At 41.6% G+C, this 26,328-nt stretch overlaps 1 protein-coding gene across 7 annotated transcripts in view; it reads left to right on the forward strand.

Annotated features, from left to right (window-relative positions):
* Window positions 1-26,328, forward strand: part of AGAP1 (ArfGAP with GTPase domain, ankyrin repeat and PH domain 1) — a 326,092-nt gene that overhangs the window by 158,835 nt on the left and 140,929 nt on the right. For all 7 annotated transcript variants that reach the window (XM_081203561.1, XM_081203562.1, XM_081203565.1 and 4 more), the window contains 2 exons: window positions 13,859-13,963; window positions 26,156-26,324. In XM_081203561.1, the coding sequence (XP_081059687.1) occupies window positions 13,859-13,963; window positions 26,156-26,324 (274 nt within the window). The remainder of the gene's footprint in view (window positions 1-13,858; window positions 13,964-26,155; window positions 26,325-26,328) is intronic.

Consider the following 26,328-nt stretch of genomic DNA (forward strand, 5'->3'; position numbering starts at 1 on the left):
CCCAGTTCCTAGTACATACTAGGTGCACCTCCAGGGTATATGGTACTCTCTCAGCAGTGTCCCATCTGAGGACACAGTTAGTGATATAGTGGGCATGGTGGTCTCTTGGGAATCCTGGCCCCCAATTGTTTAGGGTGTTAAATGCTAAAATAGGTGTTTGAACTGTGCCTTGTTGCATTTTGACAGTGAGTACAACTCCCTCCGCAGGGATCTTACATGGTGTTGGCAAGGGCACCCTAGTTAAATATCTAGCTGTCCTCATCCAGTCCACAACTGTTGCCAGACACTGGCCAGAGCCTTCATGGCCACTTCTACTTCAGATGTTATGGAGAAATAGAGTGGGATGTCATTGGCATATGGATGACACTTTGCTCCATATTCCCTAATGACAGATCCCAAGGCTTCATATAGTGCTGTGTAGCACTCCATAACCTAAATGCCATGGGGCTGATAAACATTCTGGACCCTGCATGTAGGACTTTCTGGACTCTGCATGCAGGAACTGAGCCACCATAAAATAGTACCCCTGACACCCATCTCATATAGGTTCAGGAGGATAACATGGCCAATGGCATCAAAAGATGCTGAGAGATCAAGCAAAGTAAGTAAGATTGCACTCCCCTTGCCCTCATCCATCAGGGCAATGAAGTCTGCTTTGTTCCTGAAGCCAGGTCTGAATCAAGATAATAATAATAATAATAATAATAATAATAATAATAATAATAATAATAATTACCCCCCCCCCAATCTGGCTGGGTTTCCCCAGCTACTCGGGGCATCTTACAGCACATAAAAAACTGTAAAACATTAGTCATACAAAAATTCCTGATACATGGTTGCCTTCAGAAATGGGTCTATTCATCCAAGAAAGCCTGCAGCTGCTCTGGCACACCACTCTCAATTGCCAGACTAGGCTTTTAAAGGAGTGAACATACCACCACCTCTTTCAAAGCAATGGGCACCACTTAATGGCCCTTTTACCACACCCTGAGCCCACCCAGACATGACTAGATTTTATTAACCAAGAGGGACAGGGATCAAGGAAGCATGTGGCTGGACACATAACTGCTAGCACTGTGTCAGTGTCTTCAAGCCTCAAGAGAAGAAATTGATGCCATAAAACCTGACCAGATATGGTGTTTGGTTCTGCACCAACTGTGGTGTCAAGATCACTATGAAGCCAAGCAATTTTACCCAGGGAACTCCCCCTGGGACCAATAACCTCTGAACCACTAGTAGAAGATGTGACTGAGGCAGCAAAGTGGGCCTTCTTCATGGTAGGCAAACCAGTGTTCAGTCGGCTACGGCACAAGATTTCTACCATTTGCACTCTAGTCTTCACCCAGGCTATTTTATCAGTCACAATTTCCTGGTACACCAGGGAGTAAAGGGAGCTACACAGAAATAGAGAGGGCATTCAGAAGTCATCCTGTTGATGGCCCATCTCATTTCTCCATTCCAGAGTGATACTTGTGCCTCATTGAGGTCAAGTCTTGCATCTCTGCTGAGATGTTTTGGGGTCTGAGTAAGCAGCACTAACTAAAGGCATCCTTATAAGGGGTCTGTGTTATACAAGCAGATGACACTGCTTGATATTGAGTCAGATCTTGGTTACATAGAGCCCAGTATTGTCTGCACTTTGCATTAGAGGCTATTCAGGGTCTTAGACAGAGAAAGGTCTGCTGAAGGTGGCACCTGTGGCATGCAAAAGGATGTGCTCAGCCATAGATCTGTGGCCCCTCCCCTAACAGGAGAGGGCCAGGTGAAAGGAAAGAAAGATAAAGTAAACCAGAGAGCAGCTAGAAAAATCAAGAAGGTACTCATCAGCCTAAAAGCACACACACACACACACACACACACACACACACACTCCACCTTGCACAGGTTTGAGGAACAGATACATATTATTTTTAACTTGGGACGTTCTCTTATTTCAAAAAAACTCATATAGTTCAGGGTTTAAGGATTGCTCACAAAGCCCTTTTTGGTCCACAACATGAAGTGTGAACCCTTTTTGTGAAATAATATGGGCCACGTTTTTTTTAAAAAAAAGCTTTCGTTTTTCTCTCAGTGTTCCAGGTTTTGTTATTCAGTAGATGTTATATTAAATTGGATTTTGTGTCCATCATTATTAAAATGTGAAGTGTGTCGGTCACAAAACATACATTTCAGGGCAGTTAGCTGAATAATTCTTTTCTTTATTATCCCAAATTACTGCTGAGCTCTGGAGAGGTGAGCAGTTTAGCCAATTATTGCCATTTGAGCTGGATTTGTGGGTGATTAGCTCCTGGTCGAATTCAGTCCTGGTAAGGGCTTTGAAGCCTTCACTTGTGTGATTTTCACAGCAGTGAGGTAGGAATAGACGCAGCTAATGACAGGAAGGTCGCTTGGGTTATGTGACCTGTGAGGTGGGGTGGTTAGGTTTAGCAAATAGGGCATCCACAATAACAAGTGTGTCACTAACCCTGCCGTGCATAATCGAAGTTTTATAGGATTGTTGGAGATGCTGACAGCTCAATTAAAGTGTAACCCTTTGTACCGTACACCCTGGTAGAATGACAGAAATATTACCAACAAAAAAGGAGGGGCCACAAGGGAACTGGTTAAGGATCCTATATTCTTTTTCACTACTTCATGGAAGGATCTACAGAGTGAGCTGCAAAAACCATCCATTTGTGAAATAGCTTGTCTGGGGGAGGGGGTCCAGTACCAAACATGGATTTTTTAAAAAAGAGAAGCTTCTATTAAGTGTTGTTCCTGATGTTCCTATGGAAACAGTTTCGATGAGAATGGAAAGTTTACTTCTGTTTTTAAAGCATTGTGGGGCTCTCTTCCTTCCGCCCCCCCCCCCCATCTATACCACTTTTTTATATCTGGCTAGAAAACATGATACAAGGTGAAACGACTGAGGGCTGAAGTTGGTTAACTCAGATTTTGGATACAGCTATAAGTATTCAACATATGCTCATATTTTGCCTTTGTGAAAGAATATTCATATTTTCTGCCCTGCAAAATAAATCAAATGTATTGGATTTATACAGTTACTGAATTTTATAGAATCTAGTATAATAGGCCATGCTGTTTTCATATCCATTGTAGTCAATTGTGTTGGTGCATAAAATGGTTTAAACTGGGCTAAAGGGCTGCTGATTTCTATACCCAAAGACATCCCAGTTCCACTGCTGGGTTTATTCAGCACTAAATAAATGCTCCATCGCTAAAGTTAACTACTTTCTTCTTGGGAAATTTGGACTTTCTCTGATGTTGAGAGATAAACAACTACTTGTACCAAGGGGCTATTAAATCTGCTGCTTATTAGCAGAATGGTGTCTTTGTTGTGGGTAGGAGGAGAAACACTGCAAAAAGCAAAGGGAACTCTGTGCTGCAAAGCAAAGAATGTTGACTAGCCTGATGTTGAACTGAGTATAACTGCTGAAGTATTTTAGAGCATATGCTGTATGATAATTTCAATACATTTAATATCATGGGGCGACTCACAAAATAAAAACACAAAAATACATACCACAATGACAAACAAAAACAATAGCCCCTGCCACAGTTTAAAAGGCTGCAGATTGTTTAATTAGCCAAAGGCCTGGGAGAAGCAGAATGTTTTTGCCTGGCACCTAAGAATATGTAATGAAGACACCAGGCAAGCCTCCATGGGAAGAGCATTCCACATATAAGGAGCCACCATAGAAAAGGCCTCTTCTCATGTTGCTGGATCTCTTGTGGAGGAGGCAAAAAAAGAAGGGCCTCAGATGAGGGCCACAGGGTTCCTATCAGTGGTACATATGGAGGAAGGTTGGTCCTTCAGGTATAGAGGTCCTGAGCTGTTTAAAGTTACAGGATAAACCCAGCACTTGGAATTGGGCCTGGAAACCAATTGGCAGCCAGTGCAGTCAGGCAAGAATTGGCATTACCTGGTCAAACCAAATTTCCCCCTGTAAGCAACCTGGCTTCTGAATTCTGCACCATCTGAAGTTCCTGAACCCTTTTTAGAGGCAGCCCCATGTATATCACATTGCAGTAATCTAACTTAGAGGTTACCAGAGCCTACAAAACAGTAGTTAGGCTGTCCTGGTCCAGACAGGGTTGCAGCTGAGCCACCAGCTGAAGCTGATGGAAGGCACTCCGTGCCACTGAGGCCACCTGAGCCTCAAGTAACCGCAAGGGATCCAGGAGTACCTGCAAGGTGTGCATGCTCCTTCAGAGGGAGTGTAACCCCATCAAGAGCAGGCCACCTCCCAGCCATCCGGTCTAGAGAACCGTCCTCTAACAGTACCTCAGTCTTATCTGGATTGAGCTTCAGTTTGATGGCGCTCATGCAGGTCATTACCGAAGCAAGAAACTGGTCCAGCACTTCCACTGCCTCACCTGCAGATGTAAAGGAGAAGTAGAGCTGTGTGTCATCAGCATATTGCTGGCAATGTACTCCAAACCTCTGGATAACCCCATGGGCCTGGTGCATAATTTATTCACTGCCTCATCCCAAGAATGAAGAATAAATCTGGCATCAATTGGCATAGCACCACATAACCATTTCTTGTAAACCTGGAAGGTGGGCAGTGTGTGCCACATGAGTAGGTGACCAACAAGAAAAAAGGGGCACCATTTGAGGCCACCTCCTCATCCGTTGGAGCTCTGGCTTGTCTTTCCTGACAAACTTGACTGAGAGGATGCAGCAGCAGGATAGTGTGTGCCAATGTGTTTTGTCATTGACTATGCAGACTGGGACTGTTATGGTCTAACAAAACACCCGGAGGGCACCTTAAGTAATTTTGAGGGGAAATACCATATACATTCCAAGTTTTTCTGGTGCTTGAGGAAAGCCTATGGGTACAAACACCAAACTTTCTGTTTCTATCTTAACCCTAGATCTCACCCACTGCCTCCCGATTCCCAACCCCACAGCACAGTGTCCAAGAAGCCTTTTACATTATTATTATTATAAAGTTTAGTAATTTACTTGGCTAGTGCTTTCTTCTTCCTTTTCCTTCTTCTTCATTAAATTTGTATACCACCCTATTTCCACAGGTCTCAGGGCAGTTCACAAGATAAAATCACAAGATAAAAACATTAAAAAACAACCACCCAATAATCCCCTCTCCTCAACACATTTTAAAAGAGCATTCTGCAGTATGTCAAAGGCCTAATTAAAGAGGACCATTTTTGCCTTGCGCCTGTGTATAGTGAAGGCACCAGCTGAACCTCCCTGGGGAGAGCATTCCACAAATGGGGAGCCACTGCAGAAAAGGCCTGTTCTTGTGTTGCAATCCTCCAGACCTCTCATAGAGGAGGCACACATAGAAGAGACTCAGAAGATGATCTCGGGGTCCAGGTGGGTTCTTCTAGTAGTATTGGAATACTCTATATTTTCTAGGAAGAGTCCCTGTTTTCTCTCCCTAGTAAAATAACACTCCCTCTTTTTGTGCCTACTTTTTTCCTTTTGGGATGCCCCATTCATATATATTTTTCTTATTACTGTAATTTTCTTCAATTATGTTTTAGGATTCAACCCCCAACCTTTGGTCTCTGCAGCTAACCTTTTTTCCTCTAAGGGCCATATTCACCCTTGGCCAACCCTCTGGAGGCCAACACCAGTCGTAGGTGTCACCATCATCTCCTCTCTGGTCATCAGTCTGATGACTGAGGAGGGGACAGTTTGCATCTCCATCAATGAACTGGACTTTGCCCACCATAGCACCGTTTCTCCTTCATTCTGATTTTGCTTCTACCGCCAAAATCAATGGGGTCTAGGTACCAGGGAAAAAATCCTTGGAGTTCTCTAGAAGTTGAATCTATAAGTGGGATATATGCTTCCCATATTGTACATCCATGTAAATGCATAGCCAGCCATTTCATATACCACATTCAGTGGCATAATTTGAATAGGTCAAGAACTCTGCTAGTTTCTGAGTAACACTGGGACCTTGGTTTTTCCAAAATGTTAAGCATACAACTGTCTCTCTCCCCTTTCCTCATTTTTTTAAGGGGAAAACCCCCCCCAAGCTGACTGGGGAAATGCCCAGAGCTCAAGACGGAATGGGGTGGAGAGGTAGGGGAATCTTTTGACGGACAGGTCTATCTTTTAATCACGGTGATTTGGAGAAGGAAAGTTGAAGCAAATAAACAGAGTTGTTATTCATATGGGTCACCTTTCTCCGAGTTTTTACTGTGAGCAGGGTCGCCTGTTTCTTTCTCAACTGTTATTTTTCCTAGCAAACATTTGAAAATCATAGCAGTCTTTTCCTTCATGGAGGCTACTTCCAAAAAGGGGGTAAGAAAAAACTGGCCCCTCTTTTTTTTTTTAGCTCCTGGACCTATTTATATGAACTTTGGTAGGGGGACCTCTTTTATGTACCCAGTTTTCAAACTGATTGCCCTCTTAGGAGAAGGAATGTGGTTTCTATCTTCCTACTCCAAAATGATAAAGTCTGTCCTTGCCCACTGCACCAATCTTTCTGAAACTAGGCAGACTTCATCCCCTCAGAATGGTGATCCATGCCTGCAATTTGCATCAAATTTTTAGCAGAAATGTTTTTTTTATAAAAGAAAACTTTACAAATTTCCTGCACAAAAACCCCTGAATGTATCTGCCTGAAATTCAGTTAACTTAATGCACTTTGGAAAGGCTCCTTTGCCTACATATTCCATCCACTTATGTAAAAAGAGAGGAGTTTTTAGCTGTTTTTAGATCCACCAACAAAGATAAAATAGAGCTTTGGATTTAACAGATCAAATTTGGAGCTGAATAACAAATTGAATCACAGTGAAAATTTGGGTTGCTTCCAGATGCTACAGATACAGATAAGGTAAATCATGTAGTCATTTCACACCCTTACTAGAGGACATGTGTGTAGTACATCACTTCCCTGATTGGCCAACCACTACTTTTAATTGATCCCAGGTGGGGTTCTACTCGTTAACTGCACATTGTTACCATAACAGTCTTGATGCTGAGAATGGCAGTGGTCTGGACCATAGTTCTGTGCCTTGAAGGACAGTATCTGAGGTTGATTGGCTCAGTTAGGAACTCAGACCTTAACAGCAAATGAATCAATAAATATTTGTTGGTAAATAATTGCTATTGAATAGAGCCTTAATATAAATTTATGATTGGTGATTATCACAGCTTTGGGCTATAGTGAGCCACTTAGTGATGGATTTAAGATAAGACTTAAATTCATTATGTTGTTATTTAATGTGAGTTATTTAAACATTGTATTCTTAACATTGCTTTTGGCTTACAATGACCTCCTGGGACTAGACACAAAATATGTATTCATAGAAAGGTGTTCAAAAGAAAGTAAGTTGCTCTTACTTAGGCCCAATAAGCATGTCTTTCAAACAACTGGGAAAATGAGTTGAAACAGTAAGTAAAGAGCTTGAAAGTCACACATCTCTGAATCTAACGAGTTTTTTCTGGAGTAAGTTACTGAAATAGTAAGCAAACAACAGTGTGTACGGGTATATGGTGTGAACATCATAGAGATAGAATTGCATTCACAATTATTGTAAGAATAAATTTTAAACCCTGGCCAATAAATCACATTTTAAGACGTGCCCCCCAATATTGCTAATGAAGATGTTCCCACGTAGAATTACAATGTATTTCAGTAGCTAGCTAGCTATATAATCTGAATTTCCTGAATAAAAAGTCTTATTTTATAAGAGACGAGGGTTTACTTACAGCTAACTGAATATTTTTTGGAAATAAAAGTATTTTCTGGCCTGTCTATACCTAGTATTTGGAAGACACAATTTATCAGAGACATGGCAGAGGGGGAGGAAGAGGCAGAGGAAAACAGAAGGCTGCCTGTCACTTCTCAAAGCAACACCGAGATGCAGGAGGCAGGTGGTAGTAGGGGGTTGGATTCAACTCCAGAGGAGGAGGAATTGGCTGTACCTGAGTCTCCCAGAAGTAGGAGGTGGAGCAAGCGATTACAGCAAAGGAAGACTAGCTGGAAGCGGGGGCGGGATCAGCATATATCTGGCCTTGGAAGAGGCCGGAGGCCAGTCGAGTCAACTGACTCCGATAGTGAAGAATGAGCTGTGGGAGGCTCTGCTTGCTGTAAGCTTTTAATTGCCAAATAAAGCTAAAGGAGTTAAACTGCCAGCTTGCTGTGTTGTGTGTGAGAGATGTGCTAAACCTAAGACAATTGAACAAGCAAGCTTTGGCTTTTAAAAAAATCTGAATTTTTGATAGGGAGAACTGCAATCACCAACAAAATGCCATAGTGTTATAAGTGTGTTCCTGTTCAGGATTCCAGTAGCCAGTCATCTCTTCCCTCAGGATACCATATTCCTTCTTTTCCTTTCATTTTTTCCAACAGATACTCAACATTCCTTAGGCACTTAACATGCTCAATCCACATTGGGCTGTTTTGGGATTGTATTTTATTTTATTCCCCTCTCAGGTGGTAGCTTGCTTTGTAAAGTTGACTTGTACTGCAAGCCTCAAGGTTCTCCTGATTATGCTGATACCTCCCTTTGTTTTCCTGTTGACCCCATTGTGGCTCTAATCCAGTTGGTATCACTGTATGAGATTGCTGTTAGAGGGAGTGTGGTATTCTATATTAATTTACATATTTGGATCAGCAGTACTGAAATTAAGTTGGCAGGTATTTTGATTAAGTGGTGCATATCTTTGCCTGCTGATCAAAGTTTTGTATTTATAGAGTACAATAGCAACACACTCTTGACTTAAGTTAACAATCAAATATGTGTATCTAATGTGGAACTACATGAGATGAAACACATAAACGACACAACTTGGCAGTCCTCTTCCTCACAACATGGTTTGTACACAATTTTAATGAATATAATGGAGTGTTTAATGAGTTACTGAAATAATGGCTTGCATCTCAAGAACCTTGGGTGGCATTTTGCTTGCACACAGTGGACCTTTCTTTCCCACTCTTTCTGCTGCAGTGGGGTCTCCTGTTCAGGCTCAGAACATGATGTATTTAGGACACTTGGAATGTTGCATACCTTCCAGCATTTCTCAAATGGAAATTGGGGTGTCCTTAGGAAAAGCGAGCCATTCCAGGATCAAAGCAGAAACTTCTGTAAACCTGGCATTATTTGCAGACATGCATGGTAGAAAAGGACATGGGTGGCATTGTGGTTTAAACCATCGAGCCTCTTAAGCTTGCTGATTGTAAGGTCATCTGTTCGAATCTGCACAACGGGGTGAGCTCCTGTCACTTTGTCCCACTCCTGCCAACCTAGCAGTTCGATAGCATACCAGTGCAAGTAGATAAATAGGTACCACTGCGGCAGGAAGGTAAACAGCGTTTCCATGTGCTCTGGCCCTCGTCACGGTGTCCCCTTGCACCAGAAGCAGTTAAGTCATGCCGGCCACATGACAAATGCTGGCTCCCTTGGCCTGAAAGTGAAGATGAGCGTTGCACCCCATAGTCGAATTCAACTGTACTTAACTGTCCAGGCGTCCTTTGTACTACATGCAGTCCTTGTACAAAACAGAATCCTTTCTTTTAATTGTGCTAGAGACCACAGTTTCTATGAATATGAGGCAATCACTCTATCTCAACTGTGGGAGAAAAAGGCTCAAAAGTAATACTACAACAATCTCACCATTCTGTTACTTGTGGAAGACACCCGTTTCTTTTCAAACATGTTAGAGAATTTCATAAAGGGTTGTTACTCTTATAGCCTTTATTTTACTGGGTTGGTATTGGATCACATGTGCCTGTGTACCATTTCAAAGTTTGGTTTGTTAATTTATTTGTTTGCTTGCTTGCTTACTTACCGCTCTTCATCCGCAGATCTCAGGCAGTTTCACAACATAAAATTACAGTATAAAAACTATAAAATACATAGTACAAATACGAACAACAAAAAAACAATACAGTGGTGCCTCGCAAGACGAAATTAATTCGTTCCGCAAGTTTTTTCTTCTTGCGAGTTTTTCGTCTTGCGAAGCACGGTTTCCCATAGGAATGCATTGAAAATCAATTAATGCGTTCCTATGGAAACCGCTTGCCAGGCTGGCGGTGCGGAGAAGGGCTTTTCTCCGCACCGCAAGCCTTCAGGACAGGTACGGGAACAGAGGGGAAGGGGCGCAGCACTTCTCCTCTGTTCCCGGGGCTTGCGGTGGGAGGAGGGTTTTTCCTCCCCACCGCCAACATTCAGAACAGCATTCTGAATGTTGGCGGTGGGAAGGAAAACCCTCCTCCCACTGCAAGTCTTCAGGACAGCCATCCGAAGGCTGGCGCGGGGAGAAGGTCTCTCCGCCCCACTGCCAGGCTTCGGAGCAGCCTTCCGAAGGCTGGCGCGGGGAGAAGGTCTTTCCGCCCCACCGCCAGCCTTCGGAGCAGCCTTCCGAAGGCTGGCGGTGGGGCGGAGAGCCCTCCTCCCACCGCCAGCCTTCAGAGGAGGTCCGAGGACAGTGGGGAAGACGCGCTGGGCTTCCCCGCTGTCCCGGAGATTTCCCTATGGGCTTTCGTCTTGCGAAGGAAGCCCATAGGGAAATTCGTTTTGCGAAGCGCCTCCAAAACGGAAAACCCTTTCGTCTAGCGGGTTTTCCGTCTTGCGAGGCGTTCGTCTTGCGGGGTACCACTGTAATTCACCCCCCAGACACACACATTTAAAAGGGCATCACTGCAGGAGGAGAGATTAGCAACCGGCCAGTAGTTATTTTCCAAGTCCAGGGAGGGGTTCTTGAGGAGTCATTTTACCACTGCCTCCTTCAATCAGGCAAGGACCACCCCTCTCGCAAGGAGGCATTAATAGTTCCCTCCCTGCTAGTTTTAAAAAGCCAAGAGAGGCAAGGGTCCAGAGCACATGTGGTTGCCCTGTCCAATCAAAGCACCTTGTCCACATCCTCAAGTCTTACTAACTGTAACTCATCCAACACGACTAGAGTAGAGAATGCTCTGGACATCCCTTGAGATTTGTCTACTTTAACAGTGGAGTCAAGATCCTGGTCAAGGCAAGCAGTTACGCCATAGTGAGGATGCAATGAAGGCAGCAAAGTAGGCCTTCTTCTGCCTTCACTGCCACTAGGTAGACTCAATGATGAGCCTTCACCAGTTTTCGGTTGCATTCAGCCTAGTTTTTCCTCCACTTGTGTTTGAGCCATCTCCCAACTCAAGATGTTACAATGCAGTGATGTTATACGAAGACTGCATGTGTATAGAATTTACACATGTTTAGGAGTGGTGCACTAATATTCAGTAAATGCTGTTCTGGGCTTTCTTGGGAGGAAGGATGGGATGGGATGGGATATGATATAATATGATATGATATGATATGATTTTTCTCTAACTAAAATGCCCCTCCTTTTAAGCGAAGAGTTGCAACATGAATATTTCTGTAAATTAGGGATCACGTGATTGTTTTAAAGCCTGTTTTACATTATTTAAAGACAGTCATAGCAGCCATTATTTGAACAGATGAGGCTTCTGTTGTGCGACCACTGATTGTCGTCATCACATCAGCCAGTTGAAGTAACAGTGGGGGCTAATCTGCCCAGTAAGAAACATGGTGGGTGTTTGTGATCACTTACTCATCAGCATGATGATTAGCACTGTTTGAGAAATAGAACTTTTACAAATTGATAATAAACTGCTTTTTCATACTAAAACTTCACTTTAAAACTATTACAGCATTCTAAAGGTTAGTTTTGTGGCCTTCACATAAGTCACCTTTCTGCAAGCACAGCTAGATAAAAGATGTCCTGTCAACAGTGCTTAGTCACTATTGTCCTCAGCTGGAAATGGTGGGGGAAATATAGGGTATATTAAATAACTTAGGAGCACACTAGTGGAAATACTGACATCTTGCAAGCTTTATTTTTTCTTTTATATTATCATCAAGCATTAAAGATGATACATTTCATTTATATCATCAGATGAAGTAGATTCATCTATGTTCTGATGTAAGCACTGACCTCAACAAAGGCAAAGCAAAGACTGGGGCACTCTGGACAACGGATTGGGAGCTTATGACCAGGACTTGTAAACAGGGGTGTTTGCTAGGATGTTTTGAGTGGGGGGGGGCCTAGAGTGCTGTCTCATGGTGTACGTAGGACCAAGGGCATTGCAGTGACCTGCTTCCTGCCTGAGAATGCAGATTCATATAAAGCCCACTGTCCACAACCCCTTCCTTCTGATTCATACAAACAATGCTGCCAGCCACAGCCTTTGACATATAGCAAGGGACTATGAGACTGCACAAGAAGCTGAAGGGCTTTGAGGTATAGGTGGTTTTTTTCATCGCTCCTTCCTGTTGAAGGTTGTGGCCCAGGAAGAGAGAGGAAAATACTAGCTGCATAGGTGGTGTCGTCAGGAAAGCTTTGGCTTTTTGGACCATGGTCCATGCTTTCTTTAGGAAGGACTTTTGGGAAGATACACTTAACAGCATTTGGCAAGAATGTCTTTGCTAAAGGTCTTGTGAAGCTGAAAGCAGGGGAGCACCTGGGACAAGGGATATTGTTATTGTTTAAATTTGTATACCACCCTCCATTTGAACATCTCAGGGCAGTTCACAACAGAAAAATACAAATTGAGAATAGAAAGTACATAATAAAAAACAAACCAATAACCCACAGCCAAACACCTGGTTGAAGAGAAACATTTTTGCCTGGCGCCTAAACTTATGTAATGAAGCTGTCAGGTGAGCCTCCCTCCTGCCACCCACTGGACCTTTCACAGAGGAGGCCCACAGAGAAGGGCCTAAGATGATGATCACTGGGTTCCTATGGGTGGTTCCTAAGGGTAGAGGTGGTCCTTGAGGTATTGTGGTCCAGATCTATTTAAGACTTTATAGGTCAAATGTTGAACTACATGATCCTTGGGGTCCTTTCCAACTAGTCAATTCTATGATTTTATGATTCTATGACTCAAGAATGGTATATGAGAAAATAGCTCAGATGTTACTTGAGCAGCAGTTACTCTTGGTCTGAACCTTATGTATCAGCTGCAGCTTCTCAGTGCTGGCTCTCCTTTCACAGAGAGATGCCTCTTCATTTATAGGATTCTAGCCTTCTCCAGCAGATAGAGCAGGGAAGACTTTGGTTGCACTAGGGCTTCTTCTATTAGAGTCATTTGAGTCAGAGGAGGTCAGTGTGATGTCTTCATGCCAGAAGGTTACTCTCTCCAGAGTAATGTCCCCAGTGGTGAATGCTCAACTTCATGGAACTGCTAGCAGATCATTTAGGCATGGCTAAGGTCTTCTGGTTTTCTCCTTGCCCTCCTTCCTTTCAACAAAATAGTGGGTACTTAAACACTGAAGTTGTATAAATTCAGCACCTATGTGTTATCATGGTTCAGAAGGGGCCACTTCTGTCACAATTTCTGGTTTGGGTTCATAACACAATAACCACGTATTATTCAGAAATAAGTCCCACTGAATTCAATAGAGATTGTTCCCTAATAGATATGTACAGAATTGTAGCTTGACTTGATTAGTCTTAAAGGTGCCACACAGAACCATTAACAAGGGTTCCCATAAATTGATCATTAAAGAACAGGAAGCAGAGAGTAGGAATAAATGGACAGTTCTCATCATGGATGGATATAAGAAGTGGGGTCCCTCCAAAGATCAATATTGGGACCACTCTTTAACTTGTTGCCTTCCTCCTGGTTTGTATGCCCAACTGGTTAAAATGTATAAGATTTGACGCTGCCGGCGGGGTGGGTATGGATGATGGGTATGTATACTGATAATGTTATTTTAAAAGGATGTACTCACTAGTATGTGAATGAAGGAGCCATATCAAAGTAGTTAGTGCAATAACAAATGCTGTAAAACTTTATAGGATATGAACATATATATACTTGTGTGTGTGTGTCTAACAGTGTGTTTCATATTACCTCTTTCTTCTTCATAGGGCATGCTGCTGAAGCGAAGTTGCAGATCTTTAAATAAAGAGTGGAAGAAGAAATATGTTACTCTCTCTGATAATGGTGTACTGACCTATCATCCAAGTTTACATGTAAGTGTACATGCATTTCACAATTATCAAATGATGTTTCAAAACCAGGAATCAGACCCACACAAATTACAATGGTACCTCTGGATACGAACGGGAGCCCAGGAACCCCGGAGCCCCGACCGTATCCTGAAGCGAATGCAACCCGCATCTGCGCGGGTCGCGATTTGCCACGTCTGCGCATGCGTGTGACGTCATTTTGACCATCTGTGCGAGCGGCAAAACCCGGAAGTAACGTGTTCCATTACTTCTGGGTCGCTGTGGAGCGCAACCCCAAAACGCTCAACCTGAAGCAACTTCAACCCGAGGTATGACTGTATGAGTAATAATCCTTTTTATAATCAAGAAACATAAAAGCCTAATTAGTGAATATTCTTCAGCACGCAGCCCAACAAGGCAACAACAAGAACCCACCAACAGCATATGAATCGATATGGCTAACTTGACCCTACAACCCCTCTCCCTCGCACTCACAAGCAAAACTCACTGTGGCCAACTGAAGTCAACCAACCAGCCCCTGGGACCCCCAATCCTCCCCCAATTAAAACTAATACATGAATAGAAAGAGAAGCTACCCATTTGATGTTAACACAGAAACGTTGCAAATACACTAAGTAAAAGAAGAAAAGTTTATTACCCACCTTCTCTCTTCCCTGCTCTCTCCCCCCACTTTCTTCTCCCCCAACCATATATTGTCTAAAACATTAGTGTCTCATGTTGAATATAACTAGTTGTAGAAAGGACTCTATGTATTGAAAAGCACAGGTGCTATATGTACTTAGGTAATCCAAGAAAATATTTAATAAAAACAACCTTTAAAAAAGAAAAGAAAGGAACTACCATTTTATTATGAGATTAATTCTAAGCACACAGTGGAGAAACTAAAAGTTGTAGAACATACACTCTAGAAACCAGAGCAGAAGATACTAACTACTTTTTCAAAAGACATAATTGGATGCACATGCACATACCTCCATATGTGGTGGGAATGCCCCCAACCCTTCTGGACAGCAGTCCTACAAGAATATGCAAAATAACTAAACAGGTATTAGAACTGGCCCTATTTAACATCTTCCAAGATAATAAGGCCCACTCACACTATAAAGAGCTCATAACCCACCTATGCTCAGCAGCCAGAAGCATCATAGCCAGTCACTGGAGAGACCTGTCAGGAGTGAACATGGACTACTGGTATAGGAAACAGCCTTACCAGAAAAGCTAACCAATAGACTTAAACTGACATGGGGACAAATAAAAGAGGGCACCTTCCCCCCAGTATGGCTCCCCTTTATCACGTACACAAACCAACAAGACAACAAGAATAGACTGACAGCATATGAATCAATATGGCTAACTTGACCCAACAATCCCCTCCACAAATTCACTACAGCCAGCTAAAGACAACCAACCATGTCCTGCCCCCACACCTCTCTCACTACCAAAAAAATATAATAAGCGAATAGAAAGAGAACCTATCTAAGTGACACTGACACAAAGCCCCACACTAAGTTAATGAATATAAGTTTTACCACCCCATCCCCTCTCTCTCCCCTTTTATTCCTCAGCCTTATACAGTGGTACTTATACAGTCAAACTTAATCCGTTCTGGAGGTCCGTTCCAAAACTAAAGCGTTCAAAAACCAAGGCGTGCTTTCCCATAGAAAGTAATGCAAAACTGATTAATATGTTCCAGACTTTTATAAAACAACCCCTAAAACAGCAATTTAACATGAATTTTACTATCTAACAAGACCATTGTTCTATAAAATGAAAGCAGTAATCAGTACTGTACTATAAAATAAATAAGACAGTATTGTAGATGGTAAAAAATAATTTTTTAAAAAAGTTCTTACCTGCACTGATGATAGTCACTGTTTGGATGGGGGGGGGGGGGCTTTTATCCATTTCCGCAGACACACAATCAATTAATCAGTAGTTGAACTGGGTTCCACACAGTCACAAAAACAAATTAACCGAAAAAGCCTCAAAAACAAAAATGCAAAATAAATAGCAAAAACAAAAGCACCAAACTTAATCTGTTCCCGAAGTCTGTTTGACTTCCAAAATGTTCGAAAACCAAGGCACACTTCTGAGTGGTGCAGGTGCCCCGGAAACAATAGCTGACAGCCGCATTGGACGTTTGGCTTCCGAAAAATGTTTGAAAACCAGAACACTTCCAGGTTTTTGGTGTTTGAGAACCAAAGTGCCACTGTGCTGTATGCAACACTAATGTCTCACAACTGGTGTAATTAATGTGTAGAAAACAACCTTAAAAAAGAGACAGTGCACATACTTTTGTAAACCAATAAAATATTTAATAAAAATTATTTTTTAAAAAAAAGACTAGAAATTTGACTAGAAAGCCCATGTTTCCTGTCTCTGCTCCCTAGAGCACTTCTCAAATATGAATTGTTTGAAAAATGGTATTCAAAATGTAATCTGAGTCGTGGTACCATATAAGTCTTTTTCTACTCATAATATACCTGCTACAAAGCCAGGCCACTCCTGGCCACAAGAAGAATGCATGCAGCGTGATGTAGCTGAGGATGAAGATTACAAGGCAACTGAATATCTTGCATGTTTCAAAATTATTCCAACATTAGTAAATGGAGGAATATAGTTCAATCTAGTCTTCACATAATAGGGTATACACTTACTTTTAACCTGTTTGGTTCTAGTCCAGTGTGTGTGTTCCTTTTTCCTATCAGTGAAGCCTTTGTGATAATGAAAAATCATAGAAACATAGAATTGTAGTGTTGGAAGGAATCCTGAGGGTCATCTAGATGGCAAGACATTTTGCTGGTTCCTAGTTTGAGATTCCACCATAAAAAGGCTTTTGCATGGCAACATGCCTTTCCCCACCCCAGTTACCTATAGATAGTCATATGAGAAGAGGTTTTTCTCATATTCCTAAACTGGCATTTGTCAACAAGAGTAGAGCTGCTGAGCAGGTATTGTGCCTTTCACTAATTATTCTAAAGCTATATGCACTTTATTAACACAAAGCTTTATTTTCATATATATTTTTGCTTCCTCTTTTTGGTGCAGGGCAAATTTGGTAACCTTCCCCCCCCCCCCCCATATTTAAGATTATCCAACAGGCTTGAATCATTTCAACCTACGTTGACATTTCCTAGTATCTCTTCACTAGTAGGTTCGGTAAAGGTAAAGGGACCCCTGACTGTTAGGTGCAGTCGTGGACGACTCTGGGTTTGCGGCGCTCATCTTGCTTTACTGGCCTAGGGAGCCGGCATTTGTCCGCAGACAGCTTCCGGGTCATATGGCCAGGATGACTAAGCTGCTTCTGGCAAACCAGAGCAGCAAACAGAAACGCCGTTTACCTTCCCGCTGGAGCAGAACCTATTTATCTACTTGCACTTTGACGTGCTTTCGAACTGCTAGGTTGGCAGGAGCAGGGACTGGGAAACGGGAGCTCACCCTGTCGTAGGGATTTGAACTGCCGACCTTCTGATCGGCACGCCCGAGAATCTCAGTGGTTTAGACCACAGCACCACCCGTGTCCTGTAGGTTCTGTAGGAAATTGCAAATGCTTTTCTAAAGAAATGGGCTAGAGAGCAAACTTCTTTCAAGAAGGTGGCAAGATACAAATTAAGTAAACAGCTTTCATTATAGATTGTGTTTTATTTAAATATATAAGAAGTAAAGGTAACTGTGTTAACCCATAAGGAAAAATTTCAGAATCCATAGTAGGTCAATATGTTTATTTAATGAAGATATGGCAAATAGTGTGCATGTTTTCAAGTTCTGTTAGGCAGAAAACTATCCAGGGAACTTTTCTTTATGTATAGAACATCTCTGTTGCAAAAAGTGAATCATCTGATCAGGGAGGCATTATCTTCCTCTCAGATGATAGAATACTTCATAGTTTGCTTTTTAACATTGGTGGCAAGAATTGGCGTAGTGCAAAGTTTTCATGTACAACCTGCCAGCTTGCAAGGTTAGTTAATTTTTGAAGGAAGTTGAAGGTTTTTGCCTGGTGCCTAAAGATATATAATGAAGGTACCAGGCAGACCTCACTGGGGAGAGCATTCCACAAACAGGGAGCCAGTACAGAAAAGGCCCATTCTCTGAAACTCATATGGAGGAGGCACACAAAGAAGAGCCTCAGATGATGAACACAGAGTCCGGGATGGTTTATACGGGGAGAGGCAGTCACTGAGGTATTGTGATCCTGAACTGTTTCCATAACCTTTCATTGCCTACAGACAGCCACCCAGTCTTAAACAGCTCCTCACCCACAATAATACAGCAACCAGACTTAACATGGACACTGGCACCAGAGCCTGCAATAAACCCAGATGCCAACTTTGTTGCCACATACACCCAGACAACACCATCACTGGACCCAACAACATCAAACATACCATCTCAGGCCTATTTAATTGCTCATCTTCTAACATTGTGAAGGGAGTGGATAGAGGTTGACTGTCAAAGTATCCATTATTTTTTAAAGGAAAACGCAGTTCTAATCAATGTGAAAATTAGAATTAAAAACATACTTTGATTAGTTGAGTATTAATGGGGGGGTGTTTGATAAGATACATAAGTGCCATTTCACAGTTTGCTTTGATAAAGGGAATGGTTGATAAATGTAGCTTTCAGTAGCGTTATTGGAGAGCCATAATGCATAGTTTATTTTCTGTGCAATATTAAGCCTCCATTTAGGCTTTATTTATTTGCACAGATTTTGGTATTTTTATAGAAATCATTCTTTTTTCACACTAAATGACAATGTATTAAACTTTCTATGTCTTTTCCAGTGGAGTAGAAAGTTTGCTAGGAACATTTCAAAGGCAAACATAATTTCTTTTTAAGAATATCATCTCCCGGCACTTGGAAGTAACCCTGTATTTCTGAATTTAGACTGAAAGTATCACTGTGTGTTATCCAGTAGTACTGAACATATAAGAGCAGTGTGCATAACGATGTGGCTACATCCAGCAGTATTTTATAAATACGTGTTTTTGGCTAAGCTTATAACACAATTGTAGATTTCCTAAGGTCTTTCGTAGCAGGAGATGATCTCTTTCCCCCCCAGGTGTGCCTGTGGCCCCAGTGGAAACCAATCAAGGTGCGATTTATGTTCATTAAGTGCTTGTCAAAACTGAAAAATTTTCTAATCAACAGCAATCTAACTGAAGCCTCCTCAGTGGCTGGGAGTGTCGCCTCTGCAGTGTCGGCTACTTGCCTGTTACAACTCTAGGCTAGAAATCCACTGATGATTACATTAGGCTAAGCTTCGAAGTAAATGAACCATATCTTATTTAGGTGCAACTAGCTTCAGTGTAGTCCTGCCCTGCAGGGCACTTTATAGCATTTTATGGCTTTAAAATTAGTGTAGCTTCCCATTTGCTGCAGGGTGCTACATGTTATGCCTTTGAACCCCATAAGCAAAGGGAAGGGGTCTTTGTTCCCCTCCCTTTATTTTTCCTCTGCATTTTAGCTATTTTATTTTGCATCTTTTCCAGACGGCATTTTGCAATAAAAATGTCTGACTTCCCTCTGTACACAAAAAAGTAGAGTCATCAGCATTTGCCAGTCAGTACATACAACACTCTCAAACAATACTTAGCAATCTAAATAGATTTGCAGGTTGTTAACCAGTTTTCAATGATCTTTTTCAGTTATAAAATAGCGTTTTGAAATAAGATTTGTAATTTGCTGTAATTTGTTGTTTTCCTGTAAAGTATGGTTTGTAGGAATTAAATAAATTTTCAGTCTACTAAGACTGAATTGAATTAGTTATTGATAGGGAAACAAAAGCGCAAAGGCATTTCACACAGTTAATTGGATAGAAGTATGACGAGCATATTAAAGACAAAGAATTTAACTTAACTCACTTAATTTCTGCAGAAATTAATATTGCTAATTATCAGAATGGTAAAAGATTGATGTGTTTTGCTTACTTTGATTGGAATAAGGAGGCATTGAACAGTGGTGATAAATAAAATAAGGGATGATTAGGTTAGCAGACATTGGATAGGGTTGTTATAGTTAGTGTACTCTATTATGCCCACATAGATTATAAAGAATTGTTGTCATTGAGTCTTTTTAAAAAGAATGAGATTTTTCATCAAGTAAGCTAAATAAAAGTAGAGAAAATCATTGGCCCTGTGTGATTTCTAAACTCTCCAGCAGGGCACAGTATGAAACAGTGCAAGGTAAATAGGTCCCATGCCAGATCTAGTTAGAAATCAGGAAACCTATTCTGCATGTCCCATAAGACCTTTTGAGCATAACAATTCATGCATATGGTCTATGGTTTCTGAACTGCTCAGTCAAGCCCTGATTCTGCAGTGTTCTTAGTAAAGTCTAAGTAAAGCTTTGCCATTAATAATTTCGCATTTTATATCACCTCTGCACCACTATGAATGTACTACTCATACAGGGAGATGAAGTACAGACTGATCCCCAACCAAAGATGTGTTTTGCAAATCTTAGTTTAATATTATATTTGTAGAAAAGAGTGCATTCTAAACCTTTAAGAACTTGTACTGCATGAATACCAGGGATATTTGATTAAAAAAAGAAAGAAACAGTAGAATCTGTCCCCACATCACATTTATTAACTAATACTGGTACTTTCCTCTGCCCCTCATATGTCATGTATTTCTCCCTTTCCTTTCCCTTCTGATTCTGGTTAAACGTGGATCATTGGGAACATAGGCCTTGATACAGAATCAGACCATCAACCCACCTAGCTCAATCCTGTCTACAATGACTGGATTCCAGCCAGGAGGCTCCTCTTGCCCAACCTGGAGATTCCAAGAATTGAACCGGGAGCCTTCTACATGTCAGGCAGATACTCTGCCACTGAGCTACAGTCTTTCTTTTGCCCATGAAATTAACTCTGGCCAATGTCACCCTTCCTATATTCCCTGGCTTCACACAGCCCATAAATAATGCTTAACAAGATAGTTTGTGGGTAATCTGATAAAAGTGCATGGCAGCCGCCTTATTTACTGATGTTTAGCGAGAAACAATATAATGTGTAGCAATGTGGGTGGTGGGTATTTTGCTTTCGATATGTCCAAAACTAAAGCAGAAGCTCTAGATGTCAAACATTTGGATTATTTTGAAATACAACGATTCTGCAGGCAGATACTCTTTTCCTAATGGGGCGATCCGAGGGGGGGGGTTGAGATTCAGGAATTCCTACACCCCTAGTTCTAATCAAGCAGCCTTCTGAAATGATCTATTTGTTTTAATTTTTAATCTAATCTTAATTTAGCATCTGCATGCTTCTTTTCCAAAAACAATGTTGAGATAAAAAAGGCTCACAACACTAACAATGCAATAGAAAATAACATATGTATGATCTTATTTAGGTGCAACTAGCTTCAGTGTAGTCCATGGCTTTAAAATTAGTGTAGCTTCCCATTTGCTGCAGAGGGCTTCATGTTATGCCTTTGAATCCCATAAACAAAGGGAAGGGGGTCTTTTATATGGTTATGGTGTTATACTGATACATTTGTCAGCTGGGGTCTCACTCACCCTGGAGGGAACATACAGACCCTTGCAAACAGCAGCACAACCAAGCCAGGATTGCAGACTTTGCAGCTCCAAATGTCTGTTAATGGCATGCAACTGATAAAGAGAGACAACACCTTCTTTTCTAATAAAGAGGAATCTTACTCCAGAATGGATCTGTTTCCGATTTCACCTAACATGACTCAGGAAGCATACATGATGGACTCATAGAACCATTTACAGATAGGTAGCCGTGTTGGTCTGCCATAGTCAAAATAAAAAAATTCCTTCCAGTAGCACCTTAAAGACCAACTAAGTTAGTTCTTGGTATGAGCTTTCGTGTGCATGCAAACTTCTTCAGATACACTCATAGAACCATGTAATTGTAGAGTTTCACTAGTAAGAGGATAGTGCAACTCATCTATGTGAGTTTAGGACTTTTTATTTTAAGAGAAAAGGTGATTTAGAGGAGTCACTTTTTTGCTTGGTATTCAAAAAGCTTTTCTTTCTATCTCAATGCTAGAACTTGTGGACATGAAACTGGATGTTGGAAGTTTTACTGCAGACCAAAAAAGTACTTCACACAGCCCATAAAGAGGTGTTGATGGCCACAGACTTAGATGCCTTCAAAATAAGATTCATGGAGGAAAGGGCAATTAATGGCTGTTCCACCTCCACTCTCAGTTGCTGGGAAATACAAGTGGGGAGAGTCCTGCTTTCAGGCTTCCCATGGGCATCTGATTGTTCTCTGTGAGAACAGGAAGCTGGGCTAGATGGGCCATTGGCCTGATCCAGGCTCTTCTTCTTTTCTTATGAAGCTAATAAAGGGTCTCCTAGCCACACTCCTCTTCAAAATGTCCCAACAGAAGTGGGATGGATTCATTTTAATTAGTATAAAAAGAAAGTTCAGCAAAAATTTAAGAGAGTTGTAATCTCTGACAGTAGTCCCTAACTTGGATTGCGCAGTTACTTTTTATTTTAAAATTGCAAAATACAGTGGTGCCTCGCAAGACGAAAATAATCCGTTCTGCGAGTCTCTTCTTCTAGCGGTTTTTTCATCTTGCGAAGCAACCCTATTAGCGGATTAGCGCTATTAGCGGTTTAGCGGTTTAGCGGCTATTAAAGGCTTAGCAGCTTAGCGGCTAAAAGGCTATTAGCGGATTAGCGGCTTAGAAAAGGGGGGGGAGCGAAAAAATAGCAAGACTCGCAAGACCTTTTCGTCTTGTGAAGCAAGCCCATAGGGAAACTCGCCTTGCGAAGTGCATCGAAAAACGGAAAACCCTTCCGTCTAGCGGGTTTTTCATCTTGCGAGGCATTCGTCTTGCGGGGCACCACTGTATTTGGTAACTTCCTCTTAGTCATTTATAAGCAAAAGTCTATTTCAACACATGTGTCAGGGAGAATTCAGAGGAGGAAGTGACAGAAGAGGCGGAGCAGGGGCTCGGGGATGCTGTGGAGTCCTTCAACCGCCCAGAGGCCCGGGAAGGGAGCTCAGACTCTGGAAGGGAGGGGGCTTTTTCAAATCAGCAAAGATTTGAAGGAGGGAGATGAAACAGAAGGGTCAAAAACGTCTTGCGAAATTTCCCCACCTCCTTTGTTGGCGGGAGAATCGAAGGAAGCCACTCCCCGAATCTGACTCAACGAATTCAGATGCATAATCCTGAACTGTAGCTGTTTCTTGCACATATGTAATAAAAAATGTAAATATCAAGCTGACTGTGCCGGGGTGTTAATGTGAAGGGGAGACACCACCTTTACAACATGTTGTACAGCCTTATGTGCAGTGAGCGGTAGTGTAGTCAAATTATCACATCAGCACTGCTCTGTTTGCACAAATGCCAAGGGTATCCTCAGAAAGAAAAGCAGTGGCTATCAATATAGTGGGTGTATGGTAGGAATTTATTGATTGATTAATGTGTTTTGAGTTTAACTTCAACTACCACATTGCCCACAGCTGACTAAGATGAAGTTGCCAGTTAATGATAACTGTAGGCAATTACGTATGTTGTATTTTACTAGCACAAGAGAATGTGTGCAGATCTCAGTTTAACAGAAATGCTTGCATCTAGGTAACAGAGGTAAAGTGTATTTTCAATGCACTATGCTGCTTTACAGCAATTGCTGTGCAGATATTCAGAACAGATTGGATGTGTTGTTGCATATTATTATTTCTGTAGGAATCCGTTTGGTGTACTGAAGTCCTAATGGAATATGCCACGACCTTCCCCACACAAACTGACTGCCCAAATCCCCTTGAAAACAGCTCCACAGAAGGTGGTACCCGTGTGAAGCTGTGCTTCTGTCAGCAAGCTGAGAGCTGTGGGTCTCTGACATGGCACTCAATTGCTAGCAGGTTTCTCTCATTGCACCTCATTTGCATCTGGGACATCAATTAGCATGTTTGTTGAGGCTAATTGAATGAAACTCAATCATAGCTCTTAATTGCTTGACTATGTGAAAAGAAATCACATTAATGCAGCTAATTAAGTGTATGGCAATAGATGCAACATAATTAGGAGTGGAATGTAAAAAACAAGGGATGGCAGAGGTGCAAGAGCCACGGGGTGGGGGGTATTCCGATTCTCAGTTACCTTGATATGAACACCTTTCGGGAGGAGACCCTCCTGGCTCCGCTGCTTTTTGTATGCTGCTGAATTATGAACGTGGAAAACTTGAGAGGCAAAATGTAAATGGATTTGCAATTACTACTTTTTCAAGCTGTTGAGGGGCAGAAGATAGCACTTCTGGGGTGGGCCACTATGGAGTGGGCTCTGGGGACTTGTTAAGTGCTGTTTAAAAGTACTTGGCTTTGAATTACCCTCGTGTCTTGTTAAAGGTTCTTTCCCCCTCCTGTCCCCCCATCTTTTTTTTTTCTGCGATCAGCATTTTCTACAACTAACGTCTAGGGGAGTTTTCTCTGTAATATTTGCATATCAAAATCAGGCTTGCTATCTTCTCTTTAACACAGCATATTCCAGATGACAGGGTCATCTTCATCTTTTTCTAATGTGATCATACAATAAATCACTATTCTGAAGTGGCTATGCTTTTTTGTAACCTTTTATTTCTCCAGGGCAGCAAAATTTGCGATGGAAAAGTGTTGAGATCTTGCTGGAAGGAAACAGCACTTTGCCAGTTTCCTAGTCTGTGAAACAATTACTGTTATGTACTTTATATACAGTGAAAGGGACTGTTGCATTACACAGTGTTGAAACATTAAGGAATAGTTTAAGATGACATTTCATACAGTGATGTTAGCGTCACAATTTCATTGAAAAACAGTATTGACATCTCCCCCTGAAACACTCCCCTCTGCCGCCACCGCCTAAAATGTATTTGTGGCTTATATACTAGAAGCCATACTATATTGTAGCTGGAAAAGGTGAGGGATTCATAACATGAGACTGATAAAATGGACAGAGAAATACTGGAGCCAGCCCCACAAACAATTATTATGGGGGTCCCAGGCACCTACTGATTTTGTAGAATCTGCAGTGGGTAAAAACACTGGGTTTAAAACCGCTCCATCGAGCAGAATGTCATGATATGTTGGGAGATAATAATAAAGTTCACTATCCCTGGTCTAAAAGTTTAGGGTACATTTTGAAAACATTTTATTTCATTTACATGGAATACGCAGTCAAGGTTTAATTAAGATTTTAAATTATTGTTCTTGTCTCAAGTTGAGCCATGGACACTTAACATGTATGTTATAGAAATTTGAAAGTGGGGGCTAGTATTGACTTCAAAAGGTAATGTACGCTTTTTGCAATGATACTGTATGTGATTTGTCAAGACTAGCTTCTGAACTGTCAATGTCTTTCATTCCTCTCCCTCAGTAATAACCTTTAAAAACAATCATACGGCTACACTATTGACCAGGCCTTTTTTTCATCCATTTTTCCTTTCTTTGCAGTTAGATTTTGGAAATAAGTAGTACTGTCGGTGAAAAGCATAGATGCATAAGAGTGAATTCCCCTACTTTGTACCTCACTGGAGTGGCTTTGCCTCATACCATGCATCTAATTCTGGGCTAATTCTTTCATTGGTGCCTTTTATGCCTTTATGCCTGTTGAAAATTAGGTCTGTTAATTGTGTTCTGCATGACTCCTACATTGATGGAGCTTTTTCACATTCATCTGCATTTTACTGTCATAAGTCACTTTAATTTGTCTTTTAAAAAATACAAGTTTTTTTAATAAATAAGGTCTGTATCATCAATCAAGGCTGTTATACCATGGGGTAGATAATTTAAAATACCGGTACTCATTTTAGGCAGGCATCTGAAAACTGTTCTGTTGAATAAGCTAATACAGTTTCCCACTCTCTGTCTATGCTTTTGCATGTCCATGTGCGTCATGTGTAACAAAAATATTACTTGTTTGCTGTCTTTCATATATAGGCTCCAAAGAGCTGCTTTACATGTACCCATGGGTTTGAGCATTCCCAGTGGGAATTATATACTTTCCTGTTTAACAGCCTAGCGTCTCCTATGCTATGTATAGTCTGCTTTCAGAAGTTCTCTGAAGTTCAACAGTAGTTTTGCATATAGAACTGTGCACTGCTGTTTTAATAAATCAACACCCAAAGCCCTGTTGGGAATATGGAACTAGTTGTGTAAGGTCTTTGGATCCTTCCATCTCAAAATCACATCCATCCTCTCTCCCACATTAAAATACATACCTTCGTGTTCCTTTCGTGCAGGATTATATGCAGAATGTTCATGGAAAAGAAATTGATCTTCTGAGGACCACAGTTAAAGTCCCAGGGAAGAGGCCACCTCGAGCTACGTCAGCATGTGTACCCATCTCCACTCCGAAAACAAATGGCTTGTCCAAAGACATAAGCAGTTTACAGATCTCACCAAATTCAGGTAA

The sequence above is a fragment of the Podarcis bocagei genome (genome assembly GCF_964188305.1).
Source record: "Podarcis bocagei genome assembly, chromosome: 1".
Classification (NCBI taxonomy): Eukaryota; Metazoa; Chordata; class Lepidosauria; order Squamata; family Lacertidae; genus Podarcis; species Podarcis bocagei.